This window comes from Dendrobates tinctorius, unplaced genomic scaffold (assembly GCF_039654945.1).
Source record: "Dendrobates tinctorius isolate UK_male_01 unplaced genomic scaffold, ASM3965494v1 ptg000024l, whole genome shotgun sequence".
Classification (NCBI taxonomy): Eukaryota; Metazoa; Chordata; class Amphibia; order Anura; family Dendrobatidae; genus Dendrobates; species Dendrobates tinctorius.
Genome location: NW_027361692.1, coordinates 22,643,597 through 22,669,829, shown reverse-complemented (window position 1 = coordinate 22,669,829; position 26,233 = coordinate 22,643,597). Strand labels below are relative to the sequence as shown.

Below are 26,233 nucleotides of genomic sequence, written 5' to 3'. Positions count from 1 at the left end.
AACTTTGTCAGGCCCTTTTTTTCTGTTTTTTTGGGAGGGTTATTCCAATACACAAAGGAAATAAACGTGTATAAAAAAACGTGTAACTGCTATAATTTTCTGGGAGAAATACTTCATTTTCTGGAATAATTTCAAGAATGCAAACACTTTCGTCCATGTCTGTACTACAATATTTAGATAAATTCATAATTGCTAAAATAACCAGATGGGTGACATAAATAATTCACTATATTTAGCAATGTCATTATTTTTACTGTAATTATACTCCACAAGGCAGTGTATGTTGGGGCGGGAGCGAATATAATGCACGTTAAAATTACAACGCAGACAGAAAATGGTTGCAGGCAGTAAGAAGAGAGCACTAAGTATATGAATTTACAAGGTTATATTAGTTATTCAATGGAATACAACAAAAATAAGGGTTAAAGTAAATGTTCACATTTAATAATAACAATAATAGTAATAATAATTTTATTTATATAGTGCCAACACATTCTGCCAGACTTTACAATTAGATGAGGACATGAACAAACAATAACAACAATAAAAAGTAACACACAGTTCAACGGTTGCAGGAGGAGTGAGGGCACTGCTTGTAAGCTTACAATCTATAAGGAAATAAGGGGGACCCAACAGGTAAAAAATGCTTGTCATGTACAGTCCAGCCATCATTATAAAAGAGCATTTCAAAAACTGACTGATGACTGGTTTATGCAGCATTATTTAAATACAGTTGACAAGTGCTAATGAGTGCATGGAGGATGAAAGGACACTTGAATAGGAGGGACAAGATTCTGAGAAAATTTAGAAGCAATGCACAGGGAAGTGATAGATTAGTGAAGTCAGGTGACAGGCCTATCTAAAGAGATGTGTTTTTAAAGTACATTTAAAAATGTGAGGGCTAGGAATTAATCAAATTGTCCGAGGTAGTGCATTCCAGAAAACTGTTGCAGCACGTGAGAAGTCTTGGAGATGGAAATGGGAGGTTCATGATTATGGAGGATGTTAGTCATAGATCAGTTGCAGAACAGAGAACATGGGTATAGTGATAGAGAGAGATAAGGGAGGAGACTTAAGCCCCCCTCACACACAGCGATCTCGCTAGCAAGATCGCTGCTGAGTCACAAGTTTTGTGACACAACAGCTATCAGCGACCGGCCCCCCTGCTGGGTATCGCTGATCGTTGTTGAAACATCTGGACATCGCTGCGTGTGACAGGTGGGAGACCAGTGAGCAGGAGCTGGTAACCAAGGTACACATCGGGTTTCTAAGGGGCACGCGGCACTTAGAAACCCAATGTGTACCTAAGTTGGTTACAAGCTCCCTGCATCAGCGCGCTGGTAACTTAGGTACACATCGGGTTTCTAAGTGCCGCGCCCCTTAGAAACCCGATGTGTACCTTGGTTACCTGCTCCCTGCATCAGCGCGCTGGTAACAAAGATACACTGCGGGTAACTAAGCGACGTGCGTTGCTTGTTACCCCTGTGTCACTGGTCCTGATCGCTGGTGAAGCTGCCTGTCTGACAGCTCACCTGCGATCATGTAGCGACACACCAGCAATCCTGACAAGGTGATATCGTTGTCGGGATCGCTGGTGCATCGCTATGTGTGACGGGGCCCTTAGGATGCACAGAACTGTGTAGAGCTTTGTGAGTGAGAGAGATAAGAATGAAGGAATGATGAAAAAAAGAAAATGGGGAGCTCCCCACCTTTGCTGAAATTGTAGTCAGCTGAGAAGTACAATTACCGGAGGGTGCTGTATTCTGCTGGTGAAGCACAATGATAACCAGAGGAGAAACAAGTAATTCAGCACATCTATCTGGTAAATATGTAAAAAATATTCATTTGTATTAGGAATTCATTAAGACATGAAAAAAACCATGGAAGAGTTGCACAAATTTAAAGCATTTCCTAAGAAACTGCTCTTAGTCATAGTATAAAACAATGATTAACACAGGGTTATATTTAAGTCTTAGGGAACACATCACAAAAGAATAAAGGAACAACCAATTAGAAACCAACATACATACAATTATCAGAAACTGAAAAAACAATAGACTTAAAGTAACAAAATATATAAGCATAGTAATCAATAAATGTAAAATAAGTCATTCTTGAAGTTCATACCATAAAGATGTTTTAGAATCCAAAATGCCTCACGTGTGGTTAGGTGCTTCTGACAACTCCTGCCAAGCTATTCGTCTTTTTAGCTTACTAGTAGTGCAACCAACATAACTCAGAAAGCTAAAAAGACGCATAGCCGAACACGTTACAAATATTAAGACCAAATTGTCTCCTACTCCAGAGCACATAAACACTTTGTGAACATGCATAACAAGGATAAATCGTTTTTCAAAGTTCACGGAATTGAAAAAGTCAAATTTCCAGTAAGAGGAGGAAGTTGTAATGTACATTTGGAGTCTCTAAAATCAGGGATTTTAAATTCAAATGGCCAATTATTTTGTCTTAAATTAGGTAAATTAGCTTCTAACAGAGTAGCCTTGGAGCAGTTTAGAGTCCTATATGGAATGCTCGGCCAAGCCCTGCGTTCATGTTTTTGGGGACGTCTGGAGAGATAGCTGTCAGATCAATGAGCGTTTGGCCAACAGCTATGTAGGGTGTATGGGCACATTTGCGCTACATCATTATAAAAGTCACTGCAGAAGATTCTTAACCATATTTTCCAACAATCATAACTTTGCCGGGACAATTCCAACTTGACATAAAAAAGACCAAGTTTACGCAAACAATTCCCAAACTTCTAGATGTGCTGGTGAATCTTGACCGTTTAAGGTGACTACTTGGGGGCCAGGGATTAAATGTCCCAAATTGGACTTTATCTTTGTATGCATTTTACATCAACAAGAAGAGGATTTGTGGGCCTCTGAAAGGTGAGGAATATGTAACCTCCTAGGAGTATGATATATTAGAAAGAAATATATTCACATATCTTAAAAAGTTTTTCTAGTGTAATTCATTTCAAATCCAAGGAAGAAGGTATGAAAGTGACCCAATAGATGGATCTTCTATCACACCTACAAACACCCTTTTTTTTCATATATATGCACATCATGATACAGCAGAGGCATAATCATATCCTATATTCACATGTTTCAAAAAGGTTTTTCTGGAGTAATTTCAAATCCAATGAAAAAGGTATGACAGTGACCCTATAGATGGTTCTTCTATCACACCTACAAACAGCTTTCATTTTTTTCATACATATGCATTATTCCAACAGAGGCATAATCTGATGCCAAATTTGTATCCTGCCCCCTTGCCACCACACTCAATTTATAACACAAGAGTTTTCTTACATGATATGGGAGCATTTGGCCCTCTGGAGCCCCAGTGCCCAGGTGTTAGAATAGTTTTGCTCTTCATTATTGCCCAACATTGCATTAATGCACAGTTTTATATGATCTAAGTAGAAAATGGAATATGCTAGCAAAAGTCCTATGTCACTTTGTATTATTAGCAGTAAAATTCTAAATGTATTTATATTATATCTGAGCAAATGCACTTTGCATTTTACATATTGTATCTCATTTACTCCCATCCTCCATCTAGGGAAATTAAGTATCTAGGGAAATTAAGTATACCATTATTAATGTGTGCTAAAAATGTGTTTTCTTTCAATTTATAAAACAGCATTTCTTTAAAAAAAAAATCTTCATTGACTTATGAAGGAAACAATTAAGTATGCATTGATTCTACACAAAACACATATTTTGCATAACGCATTATCCAATATATTGTAGGTAGGGAATGTGGAAATCAATAATTGGGAAACCACATAAGAATGAAATGTCAGTTCAGGGAAATAAAAAGCTTAATGAATGGCTCCAATTCTCTGTGGGCAAGTGTTTATGTGGGTGGACGCAACTCCAGGAGTGTTTGTCTGACCTACTGTACCAGCAATCATTTTATAAAGATCTCTAGAAACTCCGAGTAAATCAAAAGGTTGCAGCACACAGTGCACATCTCTCCATCAGAGCGGCAATCTTCCAATTTGGGATTTCTCAGTAAATTATCAGACTTGGCTGTTGACGGTTTAATTTTCAATTATCTCTTTTGAGTCCTTAAAAAAACAGAATGTCATAACTACAAAATCTTCTTAATTTACATATGTATTTCCACATATGGTTTTACGTCTTGCTACTGTTTCTGTTTGTTAGTCAAATTTGTGGAATTACACTTTTTTTTGCAATTTCACCGCATGTGGAAATGTTTCAAAAATGGAAAATCGCAAGGACATGAAGGGGTTAAATATTTGCAGCAGAAGCTTCTTCTGCCACAAAAAAGTGTTAATTTTTTTTTTCCCATTCATGAAAAATGCTGTAAAAACACTTAAAGAATCCTGCAGACTTGAAAAAACACTTGTAAGTTTTAAATCTATGAGGAAAAATAAGCAGCATGTGCATGAGATTTCAGAAATCTCATTCAATTTTCTGGTACAGTAAACCACTGCATAGAATATTAGAGTTGGAAGGGACCTCCAGGGTCATCATGTCCAAATCCCTGCTCAATGCAGCGCAGTATACACTGAACCATCTCAGACAGATGTCTGTCCAGCCTCTGGTTGAAGACTTCCATTGAAGGAGAACTCACCACCTATCTTGGCAGCCTGTTCCACTCATTGATCACCGTCACTGTCAAAAAGTTTTTTCTAATATCTTTAGTTTTTTTTAATCTGTATCTTCTTCCTTTCAGTTTCATTCAAATGCATTTCTTGTTTCCATGTGCAAATAAGAATAAGGATGATCCCTCTACACTGTGACATTCCTTCAGATATTCATAGAAAGCTAAGTCTCTTACTAGCCTTCCCTTTTTGTAAGCTAAATATTCCCAGATTCGCATGACATACTTTGCAGTCCACTCACCATCCTGGTAGCTCTTTTCTGAACTTGCTTCAGTTTTTCAATGTCTTTTTAACAATGTGGTGCCCAGAACTGGACACAGTATTCCAGATAAAGCCTTACCATGGAGTAGAGGGGGATAATTACTTCATGTGATATAGACTCTATGCTTTGATTAATACATCCTAGAACTGTGTTTGTCTTTTTGGCTGCTGCATCACACTGTTGACTCATGTGCAGTCTGTGATCTATTAGTATACCCAAGTCTTTCTCACACGTGTTGACACTTAGTTCTATTCCTCCCACAGAACCTGGAAGTTAATAGTGGAAAAAGCCTGATGGAAACTGATGTATTTTTCCATTAGTGTTATAGTTTTGCCATCAGTTCTGATTTGTTGAGTTGCACATGGCTCAAATAGCTGAGTTAGATGTAACAGGTTATTTTACTATGCTGTCTGTGCCGAACAAGAATTATACCACTGTATGTACTATAAAACTAAGAAATAGGTATCAGATCCTCCCTTCAGGTGCCATCTTAGAGTCCCGTGAAAGCTCAAAATTTCCACACCAAGTGGCATGATTTCATCTAATTTTTAGAAACCAAGTATACATGCTTCAACATTTCAAATTTTTCTTGGCAATATTGCGCATATTCATGAGTTTAATGAGCGGTACCACGTGACCGCTGAAGGAAGGAAGGATGATCGAGGAGAGGCTGGGAGCTGCAGAGATAGCGCCAGGACAGGTAAGTATAGCGATATTCACCTGTCCGGGGTCCATCGCTGCTTGCTGCTGTCTGGCACATCATCTGTCAGGGACGTTCAGACAGCAGAGGGCACGGTGACGTGGTTAGTGCATGCCGCGCCTCCTGCAGTCTGAACGTCACTGACAGATGACGTGCCAGACAGCAGCGAGGGACCCCGGACAGGTGAATATCTCAGGTGCCAGCAGTGACACCGGCACTTGGCCCCCAGCGATGGAGAGGTGAGTATATCATTTTTTTTATTTTTAAATGCAGCAGCAGCGGCAGCACATGGGGGCATAATCTATGGAGCATCTTATGGGGGCAGCAAATGGGGGCATAATCTATGGAGCATCTTATGGGGGCAACATATGGGGGCACAATCTATGGAGCATCTTGTGGGGGCAGCATATGGGGGCATAATCTATGGAGCATCTTATGGGGGCAGCATATGGGGGCATAATCTATGGAGCATCTTATGGGGGCAGCATATGGGGGCATAATCTATGGAGCATCTTGTGGGGGCAGCATATGGGGGCATAATCTATGGAGCATCTTATGGGGGCATAATCTAGGGAAAATCTTATGGGGCCATAACCTTTATGGAGCAGCATATGGGGCATATTATTCTATGGAGTATCTTATGGGGCCATTATTAACCTTTGTGCAGCATTATATGGGGTGCATTTTGTATGGAGCATCTTATGGGGCTATCATGAACTGTATGGAGCATTATGTGGGGCTCCTGATTCAATATGGATATTCAAAAACATTTAACCTACTGATGCCTCAATTTTACTTTTATTGGTATCTATTTTTATTTTTTAAATTCACCAGTAGCTGCTGCATTTTCCACCCTAGGCTTATACTCGAGTCAATAAGTTTTCCCAGTTTTTTGTGGCAAAATTAGGGCTGTCGGCTTATACTCGGGTCGGCTTATACTCGAGTATATATGGTACTTTATAAAGAAATAACTTGTCTCAATATTATCAGGACAAAAATCCATATAACAGTTGTATAAGGTTTACAACAGAATTGATCAACAGCATCTTAATTTTCCACCAGAGAACCATGGCAGCTATACAGAATCTGTTTTACAGCAGTTCCCAATGAATCCTGATAAATCCTATGTACTTAGAAGTTCTGCAAATACTGAAACCCTTGATGATAACTAAAATAATACATGGAGAATCTGAGCTGTGGGCATTTATGTGCAAACAATTTTAATTATTTCCATTTACTTAGACTTTGGTAAATACATTGCTTTAACTTTCCTGGAATATCCCTGGATTTGGGTTAGTGCACAGAATTTCATTAGCACTATATACATTTCAGCATTTTACATCTAATATTTATAAGATTTGAAAAATGGCACTGCCGTGCTGTATATTATCAGACTGCTGATACCATACTATAGCTTTGTGCTACTTTTTGATGATCAGTAGGAACAGCAATAACATTGTGGCTGTCAGAGATAAAAAAAATATGTTTGATCTGATCATTGTCTGTATCTAGCAGAGCCGATCGGGTTATGGCAGCTTTTAGTCTCCCATGGACAAAAGTAAAAAAAAAAGTTTTTAAAAATATACAAAAATATATAAAAGTTCAAATCACCCCCTTTTCGCCCCATTCAAAATAAAACAATAAAAAATAATCATACACATATTTGGTATCGCCGCATTCAGAATCGCCCGATCTATCAATATATAAAAAGAATTAACCCAATCGAGAAAAAAAGTCAAAACACCAGAATTACATTTTTTTGGTCACTGCAACACTGCACTAAAATGCAATAACGGGCGAACAAAAGATCGTATCTGTACCAAAATAGAATCATTAAAAATGTCAGCTTGGCACACAAAAAACAAGCCCTCACCCAGTTCGAGATCACGAAAAGTGGAGACTCTCGCAAGTGAATAGTGAATATGAGCCCTAAAACTCGATTACCACTTTAGTAGAGGTTAAGGTAGCAATCCCAAGGCTTAGCTACACACATGAGTAACCCACTTTACATATATATATATATATATATATATATATATATAGCTCTGGCAAAAATTAAGAGACCACTGCAACATTTTCATTTTCTCAGCTTTTTCTCTTTATAGGTAAATTTAAGAGTTCAGAAATAAATATTTTGTGGAATAACCATGATTTTTAATCACAGCTTTCATGCGTCTTGGCATGCTTTCCATCGGTCTTTCACACTGCTTTTGGGTGACCTTATGCCACTCCTGGTACAAAAATTTAAGCAGTTTCTTTCTTTGATCACTTGTGACTATTCATCTTCCTCTTGATTACATTCCAGAGGTTTTCATTGGGGTGTAGGTCTGGAGATTGGGCTGGCCATGAGAGGGATTTGATTTGGTGGTCCTTCATCCACAAATTGATTGACCTAGCTGTGTGGCATGGCACATTGTCCTGCTGGAAAAAACAGTCCTCAGAGTTGGGGAACATTGCCTGAGCAGAAGGATTTAACTGTTTTTCCAGAATAACCTTGTATGCCGCTTGATTAACCTGCCAAATTCCAGCCTTGCTGAAGCATCCCCAGATCATCACCGACCTCCACCAAATTTCACAGTGGGTGCAAGACACTGTGGCTTATTCGCCTCTCCAGGTCTCCGTCTAACTATTAGACAATCAGGTGTTGGGCAAAGCTGAAAATTAGACTCATCAGAGAAGATTACCTTACTCCAGTCCTCTATGGTCCAATCCTTATGGTCTTTGGAAAACTTCAGCCTGGCACTCCTTTGCTTCTCATTGATGAAAGACTTTTTTCTAGCTATACATGACTTGAGCCCTGCCTCTAGGAGCCTGTTACGAACTGTTCTTTCCATGCACTTCTCCCCAGCTGCCATTTGCCATTCCTTTTGTAGGTCACTTGATGTCATCCTGCGGATACTGAGTGATATTTGAATAAGATGACGGTCATCCCAGTCAGTGAGGGGTCCTTTTTGCCCTCTTCCGGTCTGTAGCTTTGTTGTCCCCAGTGTCTGCTGCTTGACATTGTTGTAAAGGACTGCCATCTTAGGCTGGTTTCACATTTGCGTCAGGCAGAGCTGTGGAGGGCTGCGTACTTCCTCCGTTAAGCCCCACCCACTGCCGAACCTCTTTCATTCAGCTCCGCCTACGTCTGCCTGCGTACCTATCTTTAACATTGGGTACGCACGCCATGCTGATGTATGTGGATGCCTCCGCTTGTTCCATTTTGACGGTGCGCCGAACTGCGTCAAACGCAACATGTTGCATTTTGCTGTGGTCGACGCAGCGTCAAAACGACGCAAGCGGAGGCATCTCAATACATCAGCATGGCCTGCGTACCCAATGTTAAAGATAGGTACGCAGGCAGACGTAGGCGGAGCTGAATGGAAGAGGTGCAGCAGTGGGCGGGGCTTAACGGAGGAAGTACGCAGCCCTCCGCAGCTTGGCCCAACGCAAGTGTGAAACCAGCCTTAGAAATTTTAAGGATAGAGGCAACATGATGCTCACCATTTCCCTCTGCTAGTAAAGCCAGAAATGAACCTTTCTTTTCCTCATTCAAGACTTTTCTTTTCAACTCCTTTGCCATGGTTAAAAGTTTTTTTTTCATTCCTATTACTTTTGGGATATTACTAGCGCTTGTTTTGCCAGCCAGCTTGTTCTATTGCAAGAGTATTTGTGAACACCACAGCAGGGTTTTTTTTATACTTTCCTTCCTTAAATAAGATTTGGTTCAGTTGATCACCTAATTAGAAGCACATTAAGTAGAATGAGGTGTACTCTGGTTGGAATTCAACTGACACTGGAATGGAATGGCTGTCAGACAGGTAGAGAAGCTGATTTTTATAAGACTGTGCAGTGGCCTCTTAATTTTAGCCAGAGCTGTATGTATATATATATATATATATATATATATATATATATATATATGATTTGGTGTAATAGCCACAGTGATATATCTAGACAATGTCATTTCCATTAATTGTACATGCCTGACTTCTCCACCTACTAAGGATAAAATCCAGAGTTTATTTATCAATACATTAATATCTTCACATAACGCATTGGATACAAAACGACTGCGAAGTTTCAACCAACGTTTTTCGAACTTATGAGACATTAATCATGGTAATCAAGGGCTCATAAGTTCTAAACACCTTGGTGGGATCTTTGAGGTCCTTTTTTATCATATGCACCTTGTGAAGGTTTTAATGTATTGATAAATAAATTCTGGATTTTACCCTTTCCAAGCTGTGAAGCCAGATTTGTGCAATAAGTGAATACATTTCAGCTTTCTCATGCTGTGTCTCCTGCTCTAGAAACATGCAGAATACATGGGCTTTGCTATTAGCCAGTGAATTTCTGTGAAATGCTACGGTTCCAGCTTGCTTTCATCTACCACTGATTATATGAGCACATATTCCTGCTGAACATATGCATTTTTTATTTCATTAATTTTTGTTATCTCCCTTGATGTGCTTTCTATGCCCTTGGAGTATATTTCTGGAACAGATTTGAAATACACATCAAGTTTCTTATGTGGAATCTCAGAGACTTATAGAGATAATCAACACTATTCTAATGGCATAGATTGCGATGTGCAGCTGTGCAAGTGAACAACGAGGTCACAATAGTGAAGATCAAACATCTCTGGTTTAGAATTTAATTTCCAGGGACTATGTTACATGGGAACGCCAACAAATATGGGAAGTACTCATAATTACTGAAGTTGTAGAATACATTTCAGGAATATATGACTTGGTCAAACATTAATAGTTTTATATCTGGTAAAGGTTCTAATATTAGATTAATTAACTAAAACCTTATTCCATTCCAGTATAGTAAAGTGAAGCCTAACTCCATCCATTTAATGTCTCAGTATTCTACTCGTCCTACAGTGAATATAAAAAGTCTACACACCCCTGCTAAAATGTCACTTTTTTGTCATGCAAAAAAATCATACCAAGAAGAATAATTTCAGAACTTTTCCCACCATTAATGTCTCCCATAATCTGTACAAATCCACTGAGAAACAAACTGAATTAATGTTGAGGAGAGGGGGGTGAATACACTTAGCAAACTTAAAATAAAGTGGTTACTTAAGTGTGAACACCCTTTTATAATTGGGGACATGATTTTGTTCAGAATTAGCCAATGCCATATAAACTCAAGTTAAATAGTAGTCTGTACACAGCTACCATCATTTACTGTATAGTGATTCTGATTAACTCCATATAAAGCTAAGCTGTCCTAGTAGAGTTTTCCTGATATTTTCTTAGTTGCAAGTTTCAATTTACAGAAAAGGCCATAGCCCGTAAACAGCTTACAACACAGCAAAGGGATCTCATTGTTGAAAGTTATCAGTCAGGAGAAGGGTACAAAAGAATTTACAAGGCATTGAATATACCATGGAACACTGTTATAGGGACCCTGTCATGTGAAAAAAACGCTATTAACCTGCAGATGTTGGGTTAATCTGCAGGTTAATAGCTCTTTGAACTTACCCGGCGCCGGCACTTAGACTGCCGCCGCCAAGAGGAATTAATTTTATTCTTCCAAGGAGCATTCCAAGTTCAGTCATAGGGGTGGAGTCGGTACAGGTTCAGTCATCTCTGTGTGTATGGGAGAGAAGCAGCTGTAACCACGCCCCTGACATTGACTGACAGCTAGTTCTATTGTTGAGCTGCTGTCAGTCACAATCAGGGGTGCGGTTACAGCCGCTCTCTATACACAGAGCGGTGACTGAACCTGTGCTGGCACCACTCCTGTGACTGCAGTTACCTGAACTCTGCCGGGGGTAATAAAATTAATTTCCTCCCAGTAGCAGAGATCTAAATGCTAGCACTGGGCAGATTCAGGATACTATTAGCCTGATGATTAACCCAACATCTGCAGGTTAATAGCGTTTTCTCACGTGACAGGTTCCCTTTCAAATGGTCATCAAGAAATGGCTTAAATTTGGCACAACAGTGACATTACCTAGAACTGGAAGTTCCTCAAACATGTATGAAAAAGAAAATGGTCTGGGAAATCTAAAAGCCCTTTAGTGTTACTGAAGAGCTTTTAGATTTCCAATTTATGGCAAGTACTGGTTGTGTACTGCATGTGATCTTCATATATCTGGACTGTGAGGTAGGGTAGCAAGACACTTGAATCCAAATCTGTGGTCTGACCTGAAGAGGGCACTGTACACAGGAGATTCCAGCGCAATCTAAGATTTGGAGCGCTACTGCAAGGAAGAGTGGGCAAATTTCTAAATATGCCATACCAACTACTATACACCTACTTTAAAAGACCGGATGTTGTCATAAATTGAAAGGGAATATCAACAAAGTATTAAATTAAGCATGAGTATATTTATGCAATCACATTATTTTAGCTCTTTGTTTTTATTTTTCCACCCAAAAAGGTTTTAGGTTATTTTTCAATAGAATCGCACGGATTATAGATGACATTAAAAGTACAAAAAGTTCTGAAATGATTCTTTCTGGTATGATTTTTTTTTTTACATGAGAAATAAATGAAATTTTAGCAGCGGCCTGTAAACTTTTATAATCACTATATATGACACTATCCAGGGTTTATGAAGATGAGATATTGGTATGATGGGAGGAAGCTTATAAAGTTTGGAAATTATACCCTGTCCGAGGGATAGGGATACATTTCCGATTGCTGGGGGGGGGGTCACCCAAGAACAGGGGCTTTGAAGACCCTGTCTTTATAGAGCGGAGGTTGATGATGTGCGCTGCTGCTCTGTTTATGCGGATGGGAGTGTTGAAGACCGGCCGAGCGCTGTTCTCAGCTATCTCTAGCAGTCCCATTAAAAATGAATAGAGAGGCAGCGCAACTGATCCATCTCAGATCCATTCATATTACAAAGCATCGGGTCCTAGCGGTCGGACCCCAGGACTCGGAATGTTATCCCAATCCCATGAATGGTGGATAACTTCCAAACTTGAGAATATTTCTTTCATAGCAGGTAATTTATTTTTACTAGCAAAGTTAGCCACACACACTAAATTATCCTAATTTTCGTGGTATCCGCCAGCTATCTAAAAACTCGTGGAATCTCTATCATGCAGAATTTTGTCAGACACTTCTGCCAGTGGCTTGTTTCCCTCTCCTTACTGAACGATCATGCACGCTCAGCCAATATTACAGTACATTTTTATGCTCTAGATTCGGGATGAATGGATGTCACCCAAATGTTCTGCTAACAGAACATATTGTCTCTGTAGGTCCATAGTGTTAGAATTGGATCACTGTGACCTTGTATTGAGCTTTAAATATTGTGTCCTTCATCAGTACATAATAATAAAGAAAAATCCTATAATGACATATACCATCGATTCACTAATGTTCATCTGATCAGTTTAACATGACAAACACATGGAAAGAATTGGAAAACACCTGCTCCCCCTGCTGGAAATCTAGCACAAGTCGACCACTAAATACAAGAACATGGAGAATTAATTATTATTATTATTTATTATTAATTATAATTTTGTTATTTTAAAAGAATTTTAATGTTTTTCAATAAAATATGATTTTTTGTTCCAATACTGGATCTCTTCGTGTTTTTCGGTTCCATTATGGGATATAGATCCGAAAGCGCCTTGTTTTGATATTATTTAGAAGTGCCAGATATTATATGTATTTTTGGACTAACTTTGGGTATATTTATTAATTATAAGTAAATCCTTAAGGTCATTGTGTATAATTATAAATACAATACTGTATGTGTATAAATATGTGTCGCTGGTTATGGGTGGCGAGCCTTTGCATTCATAAAGAGATTCATGTCAATTTTAAAAACGGACACAAGGAAGATGTAAAGTAATTTTACTTTATAGGTAAAAAATAAAGAAAAAAAATAGTTCATCGACTAAACCATAATAAAACAGCTCATACCTAGTTATCAACTTTGCAAACTTGCAAGAAATCCAAAGCACATTTCAAGAGAAAAGTATCATGTTAAATCCAGACATGTAAACCAGTATACAGCTTTGTGGCACGCAACGCAACGGTTTTAAATGCATTTATGCAACACTGCCATATAAGCTCCTCAACCAGGACAACGAGAGGTGCCCATAAACCCAAAGGTGCTAGGATCCAACACGATGCAGAACTTTATTACAGGGACGGCGGATGGGGGGCCGTACCAACTTGGTAAACTGTACCATAGAGGATAGTAATGGGGTCCCGATGGCCATTACAACCCATCTATGCTTCCTTTTCTTGGCGATTTTGGCAATCAACATCACTGTAAGGTTAGACCTTATGGATTTTTAAAGTCCAAGCTGTTAACAACCAGTTTTCCATAAAAGATGTGCATACATGCCCTTCAAGGCAGCAAACATTAATCTGAAGTTGGCAAGGCAGGCATTAGACATTAAGTCAGCACAAGGTTAGATAGAATATAATGTGAATGTAGATAAAATGTGCAACTAAAAGGCCCCCCCTCCCCCAACCCAAATCATACACAGCACAACATGGTCTTCTAGCTAGGACCATTCTCTAACTTCACTATTTGCAGTTTCAGGATGAATTTTCAGACCGGTGGATATTACAACACTTGGACAAAATGATTCTGAAATCTGATTTACCAACTTCAGTGCCAGAAGCCTGCTCTGCCCATTCTGGGGGCAATATTTGCTAATTGGTAGGCAAACTGACATTCATGGCAAATTAGGGTAACAGTGAGGACCATTCCCAAACCTGCTGCTGCCATTTCCCCAGAATAACAGGAGGCAGATGCTGGCATACATAGGGTTACTGTATGTAGCCAGACACATGTGAGGGAATGGTACGAAGAAAAGAGGAATGTAGCAAGGACAGAGTTAACCTGAAACCTGCTGTGTGCCAAGTAAAGGCTCCCAATCTGTGCCTACATCAGGCGGCACAGCAGTGTATGTGCCAGGCAGGTATATGTGTGTGCCCAGGCAGGAATATATGTGTCAGGCAGGTATATGTGTGCCCAGGCAGGTATATATGTGTCCAGGCAGGAATATATGTGTGCTCAGGCAGGTATATGTGTGTGCCCAGGCATGTATATATGTGCCAGGCAGGTATATATGTCCCGGCAGGAATATATGTGTGCTCAGGCAGGTATATGTGTGTGCCCAGGCATGTAGGTATGTACCCAGGTAGGTATATGTGTGCCCAGGCAGGTATATGTGTGGTGGTCAGGCAGGTATTTATGTGCTCAGGCAGGTATATGTGTGCTCAGGCAGGTATATATGTGCCCAGGCAGGTATAAGTGTGGCCAGGCTGGTATTTATGTGCCAGGCAGGGATATGTGTGTGCCCAGGCAGGTACATGTGTGCCCAGGCAGGTATATATGTGCCCAGGCAGGTATATATGTGCCCAGGCAGGTATTTATGTGCTAGGCAGGGATATTTGTGTGCCCAGGCAGGTATATGTGTGCCCAGGCAGGTATATGTGTGGCCAGGCAGGTATTTATGTGCCAGGCAGGGATATGTGTGTACCCAGGCAGGTATATGTGTGCCCAGGCAGGTATATATGTGCCCAGGAAGGTATATGTGTGGTCAGGCAGGTATTTATGTGCCAGACAGGTATATATGTGCCCAGGCAGGTATATGTGTGCCCAGGCAGGTATTTATGTGCCCAGGCAGGTATATGTGTGCCGAGGCAGGTATTTATGTGCCAGGCAGGGATATGTGTGTGCCCAGGCAGGTATTTATGTGCCAGGCAGGGATATGTGTGTGCCCAGGCAGGTATATGTGTGGCCAGGCAGGTATTTATGTGCCAGGCAGGTATTTATGTGCCAGGCAGGGATATGTGTGTGGCCAGGCAGGTATATGTGTGGCCAGGCAGGTATTTATGTGCCAGGCAGGGATATGTGTGTACCCAGGCAGGTATATATGTGCCCAGGAAGGTATATGTGTGGTCAGGCAGGTATATGTGTGTGGCCAGGCATGTAGGTATGTACCCAGGCAGGTATATGTGTGCCCAGGCAGGTATATGTATGCCCAGGCAGGTATTTATGTGCCAGACAGGTATATATGTGCCCAGGCAGGTATATGTGTGCCGAGGCAGGTATTTATGTGCCAGGCAGGGATATGTGTGTGCCCAGGCAGGTATATGTGTGGCCAGGCAGGTATTTATGTGCCAGGCAGGTATTTATGTGCCAGGCAGGTATATGTGTGGCCAGGCAGGTATTTATGTGCCAGGCAGGGATATGTGTGCCCCAGCAGGTATATGTGTGGTCAGGTAGGTATATATGTGTGGCCAGGCAGGGATATGTGTGGCCAGGCAGCGGTATGTGTGTGTGAGGGCTGCGGCAGCGGGGCAGGGCACGCCAGGTACTCAGGGCTCCTCTTACCTTCAGCCAGGAGGCGCATTGCATGCACAAAGGATGGGTCCAGGCTGTCCTTCTCTGCCATCAGCTCTGGCAGATATTGCTCCTCTTCCATCACACAGCTTCCACCTAACGCCGTCACTGTGAAGTGCGAGTCCCCTGAACCGAGAAGTCCTAGGAAGGAGGGGAGAGGTGCAGCCGGCGCTCCGGAGCACAGCAGCCCTGGACACAGCCCCTTCTCCTCTGCCTTCACTGTGTGTCTCCTCGGGAGTGAGTGAGAAGCACAAGGGGAACCATTGTGGCAGCCAGAACATAAGCGCTCCCCCTGCTGGCGGCCCTGCTAACTGTAATTACAGGCTCTGCAAGTCACCTTTGTGTTCTGCATCTCTGCCAGGTACAGGGAGTAATGAGCGATCCCAAGATTCACAGGCAGCAGGTGAAAGTACAGTGTGTACGAGGAAGCGAACTATGCAGCCAGCTCATAATTATATATCTCAGATTTATGCATCACTTCTTGGCTATCTATAAAGCTATTTTTCTATCTATCCCATATCCATCTATCTATCTATCTATCTATCCCATATCTATCCATCCATCCATCTATCTATCTATCTATCTATCTATCCCATATCTATCCATCCATCCATCTATCTATCTATCTATCTATCCCATATCTATCTATCTATTTATCTATCTATCCATCTATCTATCTATTCATCTACCTAGAAATCAACTTCAAATATACAATTAAGTTAAAGTAGATAATGTGTTTATCTGCAGCAAATAAACATTTGTATTGTGCTTTTCTCACAGCTGACTTAAAGCGTGATTTCTGTACATATAGCAGTGTTGCGGCAGGTGCAGACAACTGTATGTTTTCCCTCGTCCAAGAAAATAAAGTCTATTATGTTACTCACACTCTGATCAATCTCTGATTAACATTTGATCAGAGTGTCAGCATAGTGCAATCCGATTTTCTCAGAAGAGGAGGAGATAGAGAAGAAAATCTCTCCATCTTCATTTCGTCTGTGGAAATTGGACTACACTCAGATGTCATACGAGTGCAGTCTGATGATTTCCACAGACTCATTAACTTGCATGGCCGAGTGTGATCCAAATATTGAGTGCAAATTGTGTGTGCGTTGATTTTTTTCCCTGGACCGACGTAGTCCAAGGAAAAAATCTGACATGTGCATGGTCCCATAGCATAACAATGGTCTGATTGCAATCCACAATCGCACTCAGACCAAAAATACAGTTGTCTGCACTTGCTTTATTCCATTCCAAAGGTACACAATCTTTTAGTTCAAGGTTTGAGCATTTCTCAAGTGTGGAGTGCAACCTTTTCTTTTTCTATAACATTTGTGCTGGAAAGTTTACATACCCTGGCAGAATTTTTGCTTTTTTGGCCTTTTTCCAGAGACTATGAATGATAACACCAAAACTTTTTCTCCACTCATGGTTGGGTGAAGCCATTTATTGTCAATCTACTGTGTTTTCTCTTTTTAAATCATAATGACAACCCATAGTTGTTACTATGATTTAAAAATGGAAGACACGGTAGTTTGACAATAAATGGCTTCACCCAACCGCTAACCATGAGTGGAGAAAAAGTTTTGGTGTTATCATTCATATTCTCTGAAAAACTTTTGAGCACAACTGTATACATATATCCAGCAGATGAAATAAGTATTGAGCATGTCACCATTCACCAATTGTCTAAGTAAATATATTTCTAAAGGTGCTATTGACATGAAATTCTCAACAGATGTCGGTAGCACGCATACAATCCACACAGTCAAAGATATCAAACCATAGACATCCCTAAATAAAGTTTTGTGTAATAATGAGAAATGACACACAGAATAAGTATTGAACACCTGAAGAAAGGTGCAAAAAGCCATGGAAAGTCTTGACACCAGCTGAAATCTATCTGCAATTAGTGATAAATAATATCAGCAGGTTCAACTGATGGTCCATAAAAAGGTGTCTCACTACCAATATGCCTCGCAAGGAACATCTTATGATGGGTAAAACCAGTGAGCTGTCTCAAGACCATGACAACCTTATTGTTGCAAATCATACTCATGGTATTGGTTACAGAATTTTTTTTATCTACTGAAGGCTCCAGTGAGAACTGTCGGGCCATAATCCAGAAGTTAAAGAACATAATTTCATTTCACCATAAACTGGTGATGACCAGTTGCTCCCCACAAGATTTGAGACAGAGGAGTGAAAAGAATTATCAGAAGAGTTGTCCAAGAGCCAGTAACCATCTGTGGAGAGTTACAGAAAGACCTAGAATCAGCAACTATGATTGTTTCATAGAAAATAAGTAATGTACTCAACCTCCATGACCAGTATGCATGCTCACAAAATAAGACTCAATTGCTGAACAAAAAGCATGTTCAAGACCTTTTAAAGTTTGGTCAGCAACATTTAAGCAAGCTTGCTGTCATGATTCCTCCACTCAGTGAGTGATTGTTATGCTGTCCTATGGAATCTGGGTCATGCTGAGTTGTCATTGTTTTGATTGACAGCTCAGCTGTCCAATCTGTGACTGGGTGGTGCAGAACTTTTTCCAGGTGTTCTGTGTTCTGGAGATTGTCCAAGCTATTTAACTGAGCTGCCTGCCCCCGATCCATGCCTGACGTAGTTTGTACTTCCTGGTGAGTATTTGCCTGATTCAATTGTTCTGAGTTCTGATCTTCTATTGCTCGACCCTTTGGACCATTTCCTGAATTGTCCTTTTGATTTGATCCGCTATTTCATAGTAGTTTGACCCTTGGACCATGACCTGACTTATGCCTTTGTCTTTTGCCTTGGTTATCTACACGATCTCTTGGTGCTGACCCTGGAATTTCTGACTTTTCTGCCTTACAGTCTGTCCATGAGTAGTGACTAGCATCACACTTGTGAAATACTTGGAGAATATAGACTGGTCAGATTATATCAAAATTGAACTCTTTGGATGCATGTTTGCAGGTCAAAAGGCACTGGATATCACCCCAAAAACACCATACCAACAGTGAAGTTTGGAGGTGGGAACATCATGGCATGGTGCTGTTTTTCAGCATTCTTGATAAAAAATTTGCTTCTCTCTACCAGGATGAAGAAAATGAAATGAGGGAGGACATTTCAGCCTTTGTGGATTGGTTGAGTTGTTGCGGACATCTCTTGAGAATTTCAAGTCAATAGCACCTTTAGAAAAAATAGAAATATGTTTGCTTAGAAAATAGGGCAACAAATGGAGCCCACATTGAACATCATTGAATAGGTACGAAGCTGGGAGAGATTTATTTGGAGCAGATTTCACATTTCTATCGTCTTTTGTTGCCTTCTAGTGACTGGTCAAAAGTGCACCATGACTTTACGGACACACTGTATATTACTGTGCAAACGTTTTAGGCAGGTGGGGAAAGATGTTGACTTTATCAATGAGCAAAATGCAAAGTGAATGAAGAAAAGAGAAGGGATTTTATGGGATTATTGCCAGTGACCAATTATACCGAAGAGGTGATAGTGGTCATTATTTTCTATGTAGGTTGAAACACAAATTATACAAAAACAGATGTGTAGGAGGCTTAAAACTGGGTGAGGAACAGCTGAACTCTGCTACAAAGGTGAATACAGTTTTATGTCACAGGTCATCCACCTTGGCAAGACTGGGCATAGCATCAAGCCACTAGGTAGATATAATGCAAGGTCTCTCCCAGCCAAAGATTTTAAAGCAAACTGGGGTTTCAAGATCTGCTGCTCAAGCTCTTTTGAAGAAGCACCAAGAAATGGGCCCCATTGAGGACTGTAGACACAGTGATTGGTCAAAGAAGCTTCGTGCCGCAGATTAAGTACAAATGAAGTACAATTATTTACATTATTAGCGATGTATTTGTACATAAAAGTATAAAAACTTATGACATACTTATATTTGTTTTTGATTTTGTATGTCAGTAAACATAGAAACATCTAACTAAAGGGTCTAAACAAACTGCAGATTTGGGTCAGTCTCAACCGTTTTGGCCGCCAATGTAGAGCCCTATTTTGCTCACATAGTTCCAAACATTTCAGAGTTCCATGTTTGTTACCACCACCCACAGTACCCACATTGTGACTTATGCTTACACAAAGCCAGTTAGAGGCATGCATTTTTAGACATTGTCTAGATAAATATTGCTATATAGAGCCAACAGTCCCTCTATCAATAACTACAGCGAGTGATTTTTTTTTTCCTTTTTTTCACATTCAGGGTAGTTTGACATGAGTGTATAAAAAATCATCAAGAGTTTCATCCAGAAAAGGGTGATGTTTTTTTTTCTCGCTATGTCATCCGTATACAATCTGTTTTTTTCTTTACAGGAGCAGCTATTAATCACTTACAAGACCATTTCCAATTTTATATGTGACAGAATTGTATCCGTAGAAAATCAGATCCTATACTGTGGCATCAAATTTTTTCTGTGCACCCACAGACTTGAAAGGACGAGTCTCATCTGATTTATGGCGGACACCAGTGAATGCTTTGATTTTTGTTTTTTTTGTCACATATAGATCTGGACAGTCAAAAAAAATTGCATATCTGCTGTGCGCCATTGAGCAACATTCGTCTGAGTGATGTCCGTTTTTATACAGACAGCACTCACACTCACACCGAAAATACGGTTGTGTGAACGAGCCCGTATACTGCAATCAATTATGCTGCCTTCTACTGTCAGAAGGTAAAGCTAGCAATGTCTTGGTTGCGTTACTAGTTGCACTACACTTAGGGTTTCTGAGCTCTTCCCTGCCGGCAGGACCAGTTGAGATCCATCGGAATTAGGAGAGGGTTATCTGGGATGAGACATGAAAGCCAGAAGAGCTCCGCTGGGGCCAGAAAACTTGAGATGTATCGTTTTATATAGACACTATTTCTGGAAAAATGTGAAATTTAATAATCTATGTAGTCACTGCAGAAAAGATAATGGCATTTATTGCCTTCAAATTCAAACACTGTAAAAGACACTCAGTGTGAACCTAGTTGTAGTGTGAACAAGGCACACATGTGACTTCACCGCAGGAACTGAGCTCAGGTGCTAAAATCAAAACCTTTATTAATGCACAGATCTGAAAATAAGCAATCTTATATAGACTTCACTGCAAATTATGTTACTTTCATTAATGCAAGTACATTGGTTGTGCTGTCTCGTCACGTCCACAGAGCGACAGAAATGGATGAGCCAGGAGCTGTCCGAGGTGCTGAGAGGAACGCTAAGTGGCTGAGTCGGAGATAGCTGTCTGACAATAAGGACCCACACATCAGCTACGACTGAAGGTTAGGATAATGCCAATTGCTAAACACCACAAGTCAAATGCTTTCAGGCTATCCAGATTATCAAACTCTATGCCCTCCATTCCAAAATGGGCTTTTTCTATGCATATTAGTCCTGGTTAAAAGGACATTACCATTACACATAACTGGGAGTCTTGTAAGTTCGGGTTATCTCAGGGACTGTTACGTTTTTATTCTATTTTCCCTCTGTTAAATTTAATAAGAAAAAATACCCCCGGTAAGACTTTATATAAAAAAAATGCATATACAATAAAAATAAGCATAAATTACAGAAGAAATCTAATTTACATTATCAAAATAAAGTAAAATTGGCTAAAAAGCAAGAAAAATATCAATACTAGACCGATCCCAAGGACAACGGTGGCGCTGTTTCTGGAATAAAATGCAGACTCTAATAAAACAACCGATTGTAGACCTCAATGTGTTCAGCATAAATGATTAGCAGAAAACAACACAAGTATTTATACACATTTAACATGTTGTAGTCCGCCATATTATTCTAGAGCACAGCACAGCAAAAATATTTTTGCAGCTGGCCAATACTTCATCCAACTCTGAGCTAAGGGCATCTTCATACATTTCTCCCGTTCTATGGGTGTTATTCACGACCTGCACCCGAGGAGCAGACACGTCCTTCATTGTGAAAGATAACATCGTAGATACCCTGCTTACTTTTGAAACCTTGCATCTTCCTAAAAGCAAGCTAACTTTTCAACAGAACACCCTGAAATAGGTAGGTTGAGAGATTCTAATACACCCTTGGAGCCTACTCTTGGTAGCTCAAGGACACAACTAATCATACCCCCATCATTTATGTCATATTTAAATGGGTTGTCATGGCTTGAGACAAAAATCCCCACCCACTCTATGTGACTGTATTATGCAGAATCAGGATAACCTATAGTGGGCACAATTGATGTGAGTGAGTCACAATTCCATGGTTTTACTGATGCAAGTGGGTGGTCATGCCACCATGTATATTACTGTATTATTATTTATTATTATAGCGCCATTTATTCCATGGCGCTTTACATGCGAAAAGGAGTATACATTGCGAAAAGGAGTATACATAATAAAAAACAAGTACAATAATCTTAAACAATACATGTCACCGGCCGGTACAGGAGGAGAGAGGACACTGCCAACAAAGGCTCACAATCTACAAGAGATGAGTGAGGATACAGTAGGTGAGGGGAGAGCTGGTCATGCAGGTTGTAGGCTTGTCGGAAGAGATAGGTCTTGAGGTTCCTTTTGAAGGTTTCTACAGTAGGTGAGGTGAAAGTAGGTGATGTGTTGGGGTAGAGACTTCCAGTGTAGGGGGATGCAGGAGAGAAATCTTGTATGCGATTGTGAGAAGAGGCGATAAGAGGGGAGTAGAGAAGGAGATATTGTGAAGATCGGAGGTTGCGTGCAGATAATTACTGGGAGAATAGGTCATAGACGTATGGAGGAGACAGGTTGTGGATTGCTTTGTATGTCAGTGTTAGGGTTTTCAACTGGAGTCTCTGAGCAATGGGGAGCCAGTGAAGGGATTGACAGAAAGGAGAGGCTGAGAAATAGCAGGAGGACAGGTGGATTAGTCAGGAAGCAGAGTTTAGGATAGATTGGAGGGGTCAGAGAGTGTAAGAGGGGAGGCCACAAAGCAGGAGGTTGCAGTTGTCTTGGCGGGAGATTATGAGGGCATGCACAATTGTTTTTGCAGATTCTTGATTAAGGAATGTGCTGTTCAGAAAAAATATTTTTGAGTTGGAGTCTGCAGGAAGTGGAAAGAACTTAGATAGGTGGTTTGAAGGAGACATAAGAGTCAAGGATTACCCTGAGGCAGCAAGTTTGTGTGACTGGGAAGAGTGAGCAGCCGTTTACTTTGATGGATAGGTCTTTTGGGGGAGGTTGAATGAGAAGGGGGAAAGATGATGAACTCTGTTTTATCCATGTTAAGTTTTGGAAATCTAGCAGCGAAGAAGATGAAATAGCGGACAGACATTGTGAGATTCTGGTAATTAAAAGGTGATATTGGGTCCAGAGAGGTAGCAAAGAGAATAGATAAAATGAATTGTTTCATCAGCAAAGAGAATGGATAAAATGAAAGCGGTCTCAATGGAGCGCTGGCATGAGCCACACCAGTGGGGAGGACGGTTGATGACAAGCCCAAGGCAGCGCCAGCCGCAGACCCTCATTGAGGGACAGTAACTGTAGAGCAATGAACCGCAGTCAGGAGGGCGCAAAGGACAAGAGTGGAATCTGTTGTCTTTATTCCACAACGCGTTTCTGCTGTTGAAACGCGTTGTGGAATAAAGACATCAAACAGATTCCCCTCTTGTCCTTGGCGCCCTCCTGACCGCGGTTCATTGCTCTACATAATCAGCAAAGAGGTGACACTAAAAGCCATGGGACTCTATGAGTTGTCCCACATCAAAGGTGTAGATGGAAAAAATCAAGAGTCCTAGAACTGAACCTTGGGGGGACACCAACAGATAGGGGGAGACATGAGGATGTGGTGTGTTAGTGGGAAACACTAAATATCCGGTCTGTTAGGCATGAAGAGATCCAAGATAAGGCCAAGTCTGTGATGCCAAGACATGAAAGAATCTGTAGTAAGAGGGAATGGTCCACTGTGTCAAAGGCAGAGGACAAGTCCAGGAGCAGGAGGACAGAGTAGTGTTGCTTGGATTTAGTAGGTCATTGGCAACTTTAGTCAGGGCAGTTTTGGTGGAATGGTTAAGTCAGAAGCCAGATTGTAAGCAGTCGAAGAGGGAGTGGGAGGATAATTCAAACTAGACATATTGTTCCAGTAATTTTGACACATAGATGAAAAGTGATATGAGGCAATAGATAGCAGAGGCATATCTAGGCTTTCTGGCACCCGGGGCAAGAATTTGGTTCGGCGCCCCCCCCCCCCAAGTACATATGCGACTTGCACAGTTAGTCATGTACCCACGAGCTGCTCTCCCTAATGCTCTCAATGTTCAGTAAAAAACTGAAAGCAGGAAGAGAAGCTCGATGTCACAGGACCATAACTATAAAAATCGCATATGAGTGAAGTGTCCATGTGATGAGTACTGGAACCTGCAGAGCTGAATCCTGACATTGCAGCTTCTGAATTCTCACAACTAATGCACTGCACACATTTAGGATTCTCCCTTGTCGATATACAGTCATGTCAGCACAAGTATGTGATTTATATACTGGCCACATTCCGACTAGACGTGCCCGGCCTTGCTCCGTTCATTTTCACTGAGTGAGGCCACACGTGTCTAGTCAGCATGTGACCGTATGTATGTAAATTACCGGCTCGAGAGAATCCTGACAGCGTTCAGTGAGCACTGTGAGAATTCAGAAGTCTGCAGTCACATAGAATGACTGCAGACTCAGCGCAAACCTGGACAACCCCTTTAATGTTCCTAACAAATAAAAACATGAGAATTAGTCAGTATCACAAATAACATTTACATCCAGGTACCTTATAGATGACGTCGTCTCTGCAGTCGGTCTCCTTTTCTTCTTCTTGTCCAGACCCCATGATGAGTTTTCTCATCCACAGCCATCTCTGTAGACTTCCATCTTCTCCGGTCTTCTGCAGCAAATCCCCACACGATGCCCTTAAAGATAGAAGTGTCATTATAATGCCCCTAAATACAAATATCTGCAATATACTGTCTCCTCACACTATTCCCCTCCTTCCTCATACTGTCTCCTCATATATTTACCCCCTCACTCTCTATACTGTCTGCTCACACATATCCCCGACTCTCCATACTGTGTCCACATGCATTCACCCGTTCGCACCCCTTACTGTCTGCACCCATCCCCCATACTGTTTCCTCATACATACTCTTCATTTTGTGTCCTCAAATCTCCTCACATACATTAAATACCATCCCCACTCCAAATCCCCCCCATCCCCAATCCCCCACACACATTAAGTACCCCCCATCCCCACTCAATAACCCCTCGTCCCTACTCCCAAATCCCCCCACACATTATGTACCCCCACTCCAAATCCCCCCACACATTATGTACCCCCCACTCCAAATCCCCCCATCCCCAATCCCCCACACACATTAAGTACACCCATCCCCACTCAATAACCCCTCGTCCCTACTCCCAAATCCCCCCACACATTAACCCCCATCCCCACTCATTAACCCCTCCACACATTAACCCCCATTTCCACTCATTAATCCCCCATCTCCACTCATTAACCCCAATCCCCACATTAATCCCCCACTCATTAACCCCCCACATTAATCCCATCTCCACTCATTAACCCCCACACATTAACCCCCATCTCCACACATTAACCCCCCACTCATTAACCCCCATCTCCACACATTAACCCCCACTCATTAACCCCCATCTCCACACATTAACCCCCACTCATTAACCCCCATCCCCACATTAATCCCATCTCCACTCATTAACCCCATCTCCACTCATTAACCCCCATCTCCAATCATTAACCCCCATCCCCACATTAATCCCATCTCCACTCATTAACCCCCACACATTAACCCCCATCTCCACTCATTAAACCCCATCTCCACTCATTAACCCCCATCCCCACATTAATCCCATCTCCACTCATTAACCCCCACACATTAACCCCCATCTCCACTCATTAACCCCCATTCCCACATTAACCCCCATCTCCACTCATTAACCCCCATTCCCACATTAAGCCCCATCTCCGCTCATTAACCCCCATCTACACTCATTAACCCCCCCACTCATTAACCCCCATCCCCACATTAATCCCATCTCCACTCATTAACCCCCACACATTAACCCCCATCTTCACTCATTAACCCCCATTCCCACATTAAGCCCCATCTCCGCTCATGAACACACACCCCCATCCCTCATCCCCCATCTTCGATGGTTCTTCAGCTCCACAGAGGAGCACACTTACCACCAGTGTTCACTCTGGGCGCCGGGAGTGACGTCAGCAGCGTGATCACATGACCTGATCACGCTGCTGACGTCGCTCTGACCCGGCGGTCAGAGCT

General features: G+C 41.3%; 1 protein-coding gene across 5 annotated transcripts in view; it reads right to left on the bottom strand.

Moving 5' to 3' along the window:
• Positions 1 to 16,233, bottom strand: part of KHDRBS2 (KH RNA binding domain containing, signal transduction associated 2) — a 628,563-nt gene extending 612,330 nt beyond the window's left edge. For all 5 annotated transcript variants that reach the window (XR_012231038.1, XR_012231037.1, XR_012231039.1 and 2 more), the window contains exon 1: positions 15,926 to 16,233. Coding sequence is in view for 1 of the 5 variants with exons in the window: in XM_073569405.1 (XP_073425506.1) it covers positions 15,926 to 16,016 (91 nt within the window). In the remaining 4 variants the exon portion in view is untranslated. The remainder of the gene's footprint in view (positions 1 to 15,925) is intronic.
• Between the last annotated feature and the right edge of the window lie 10,000 nt (positions 16,234 to 26,233).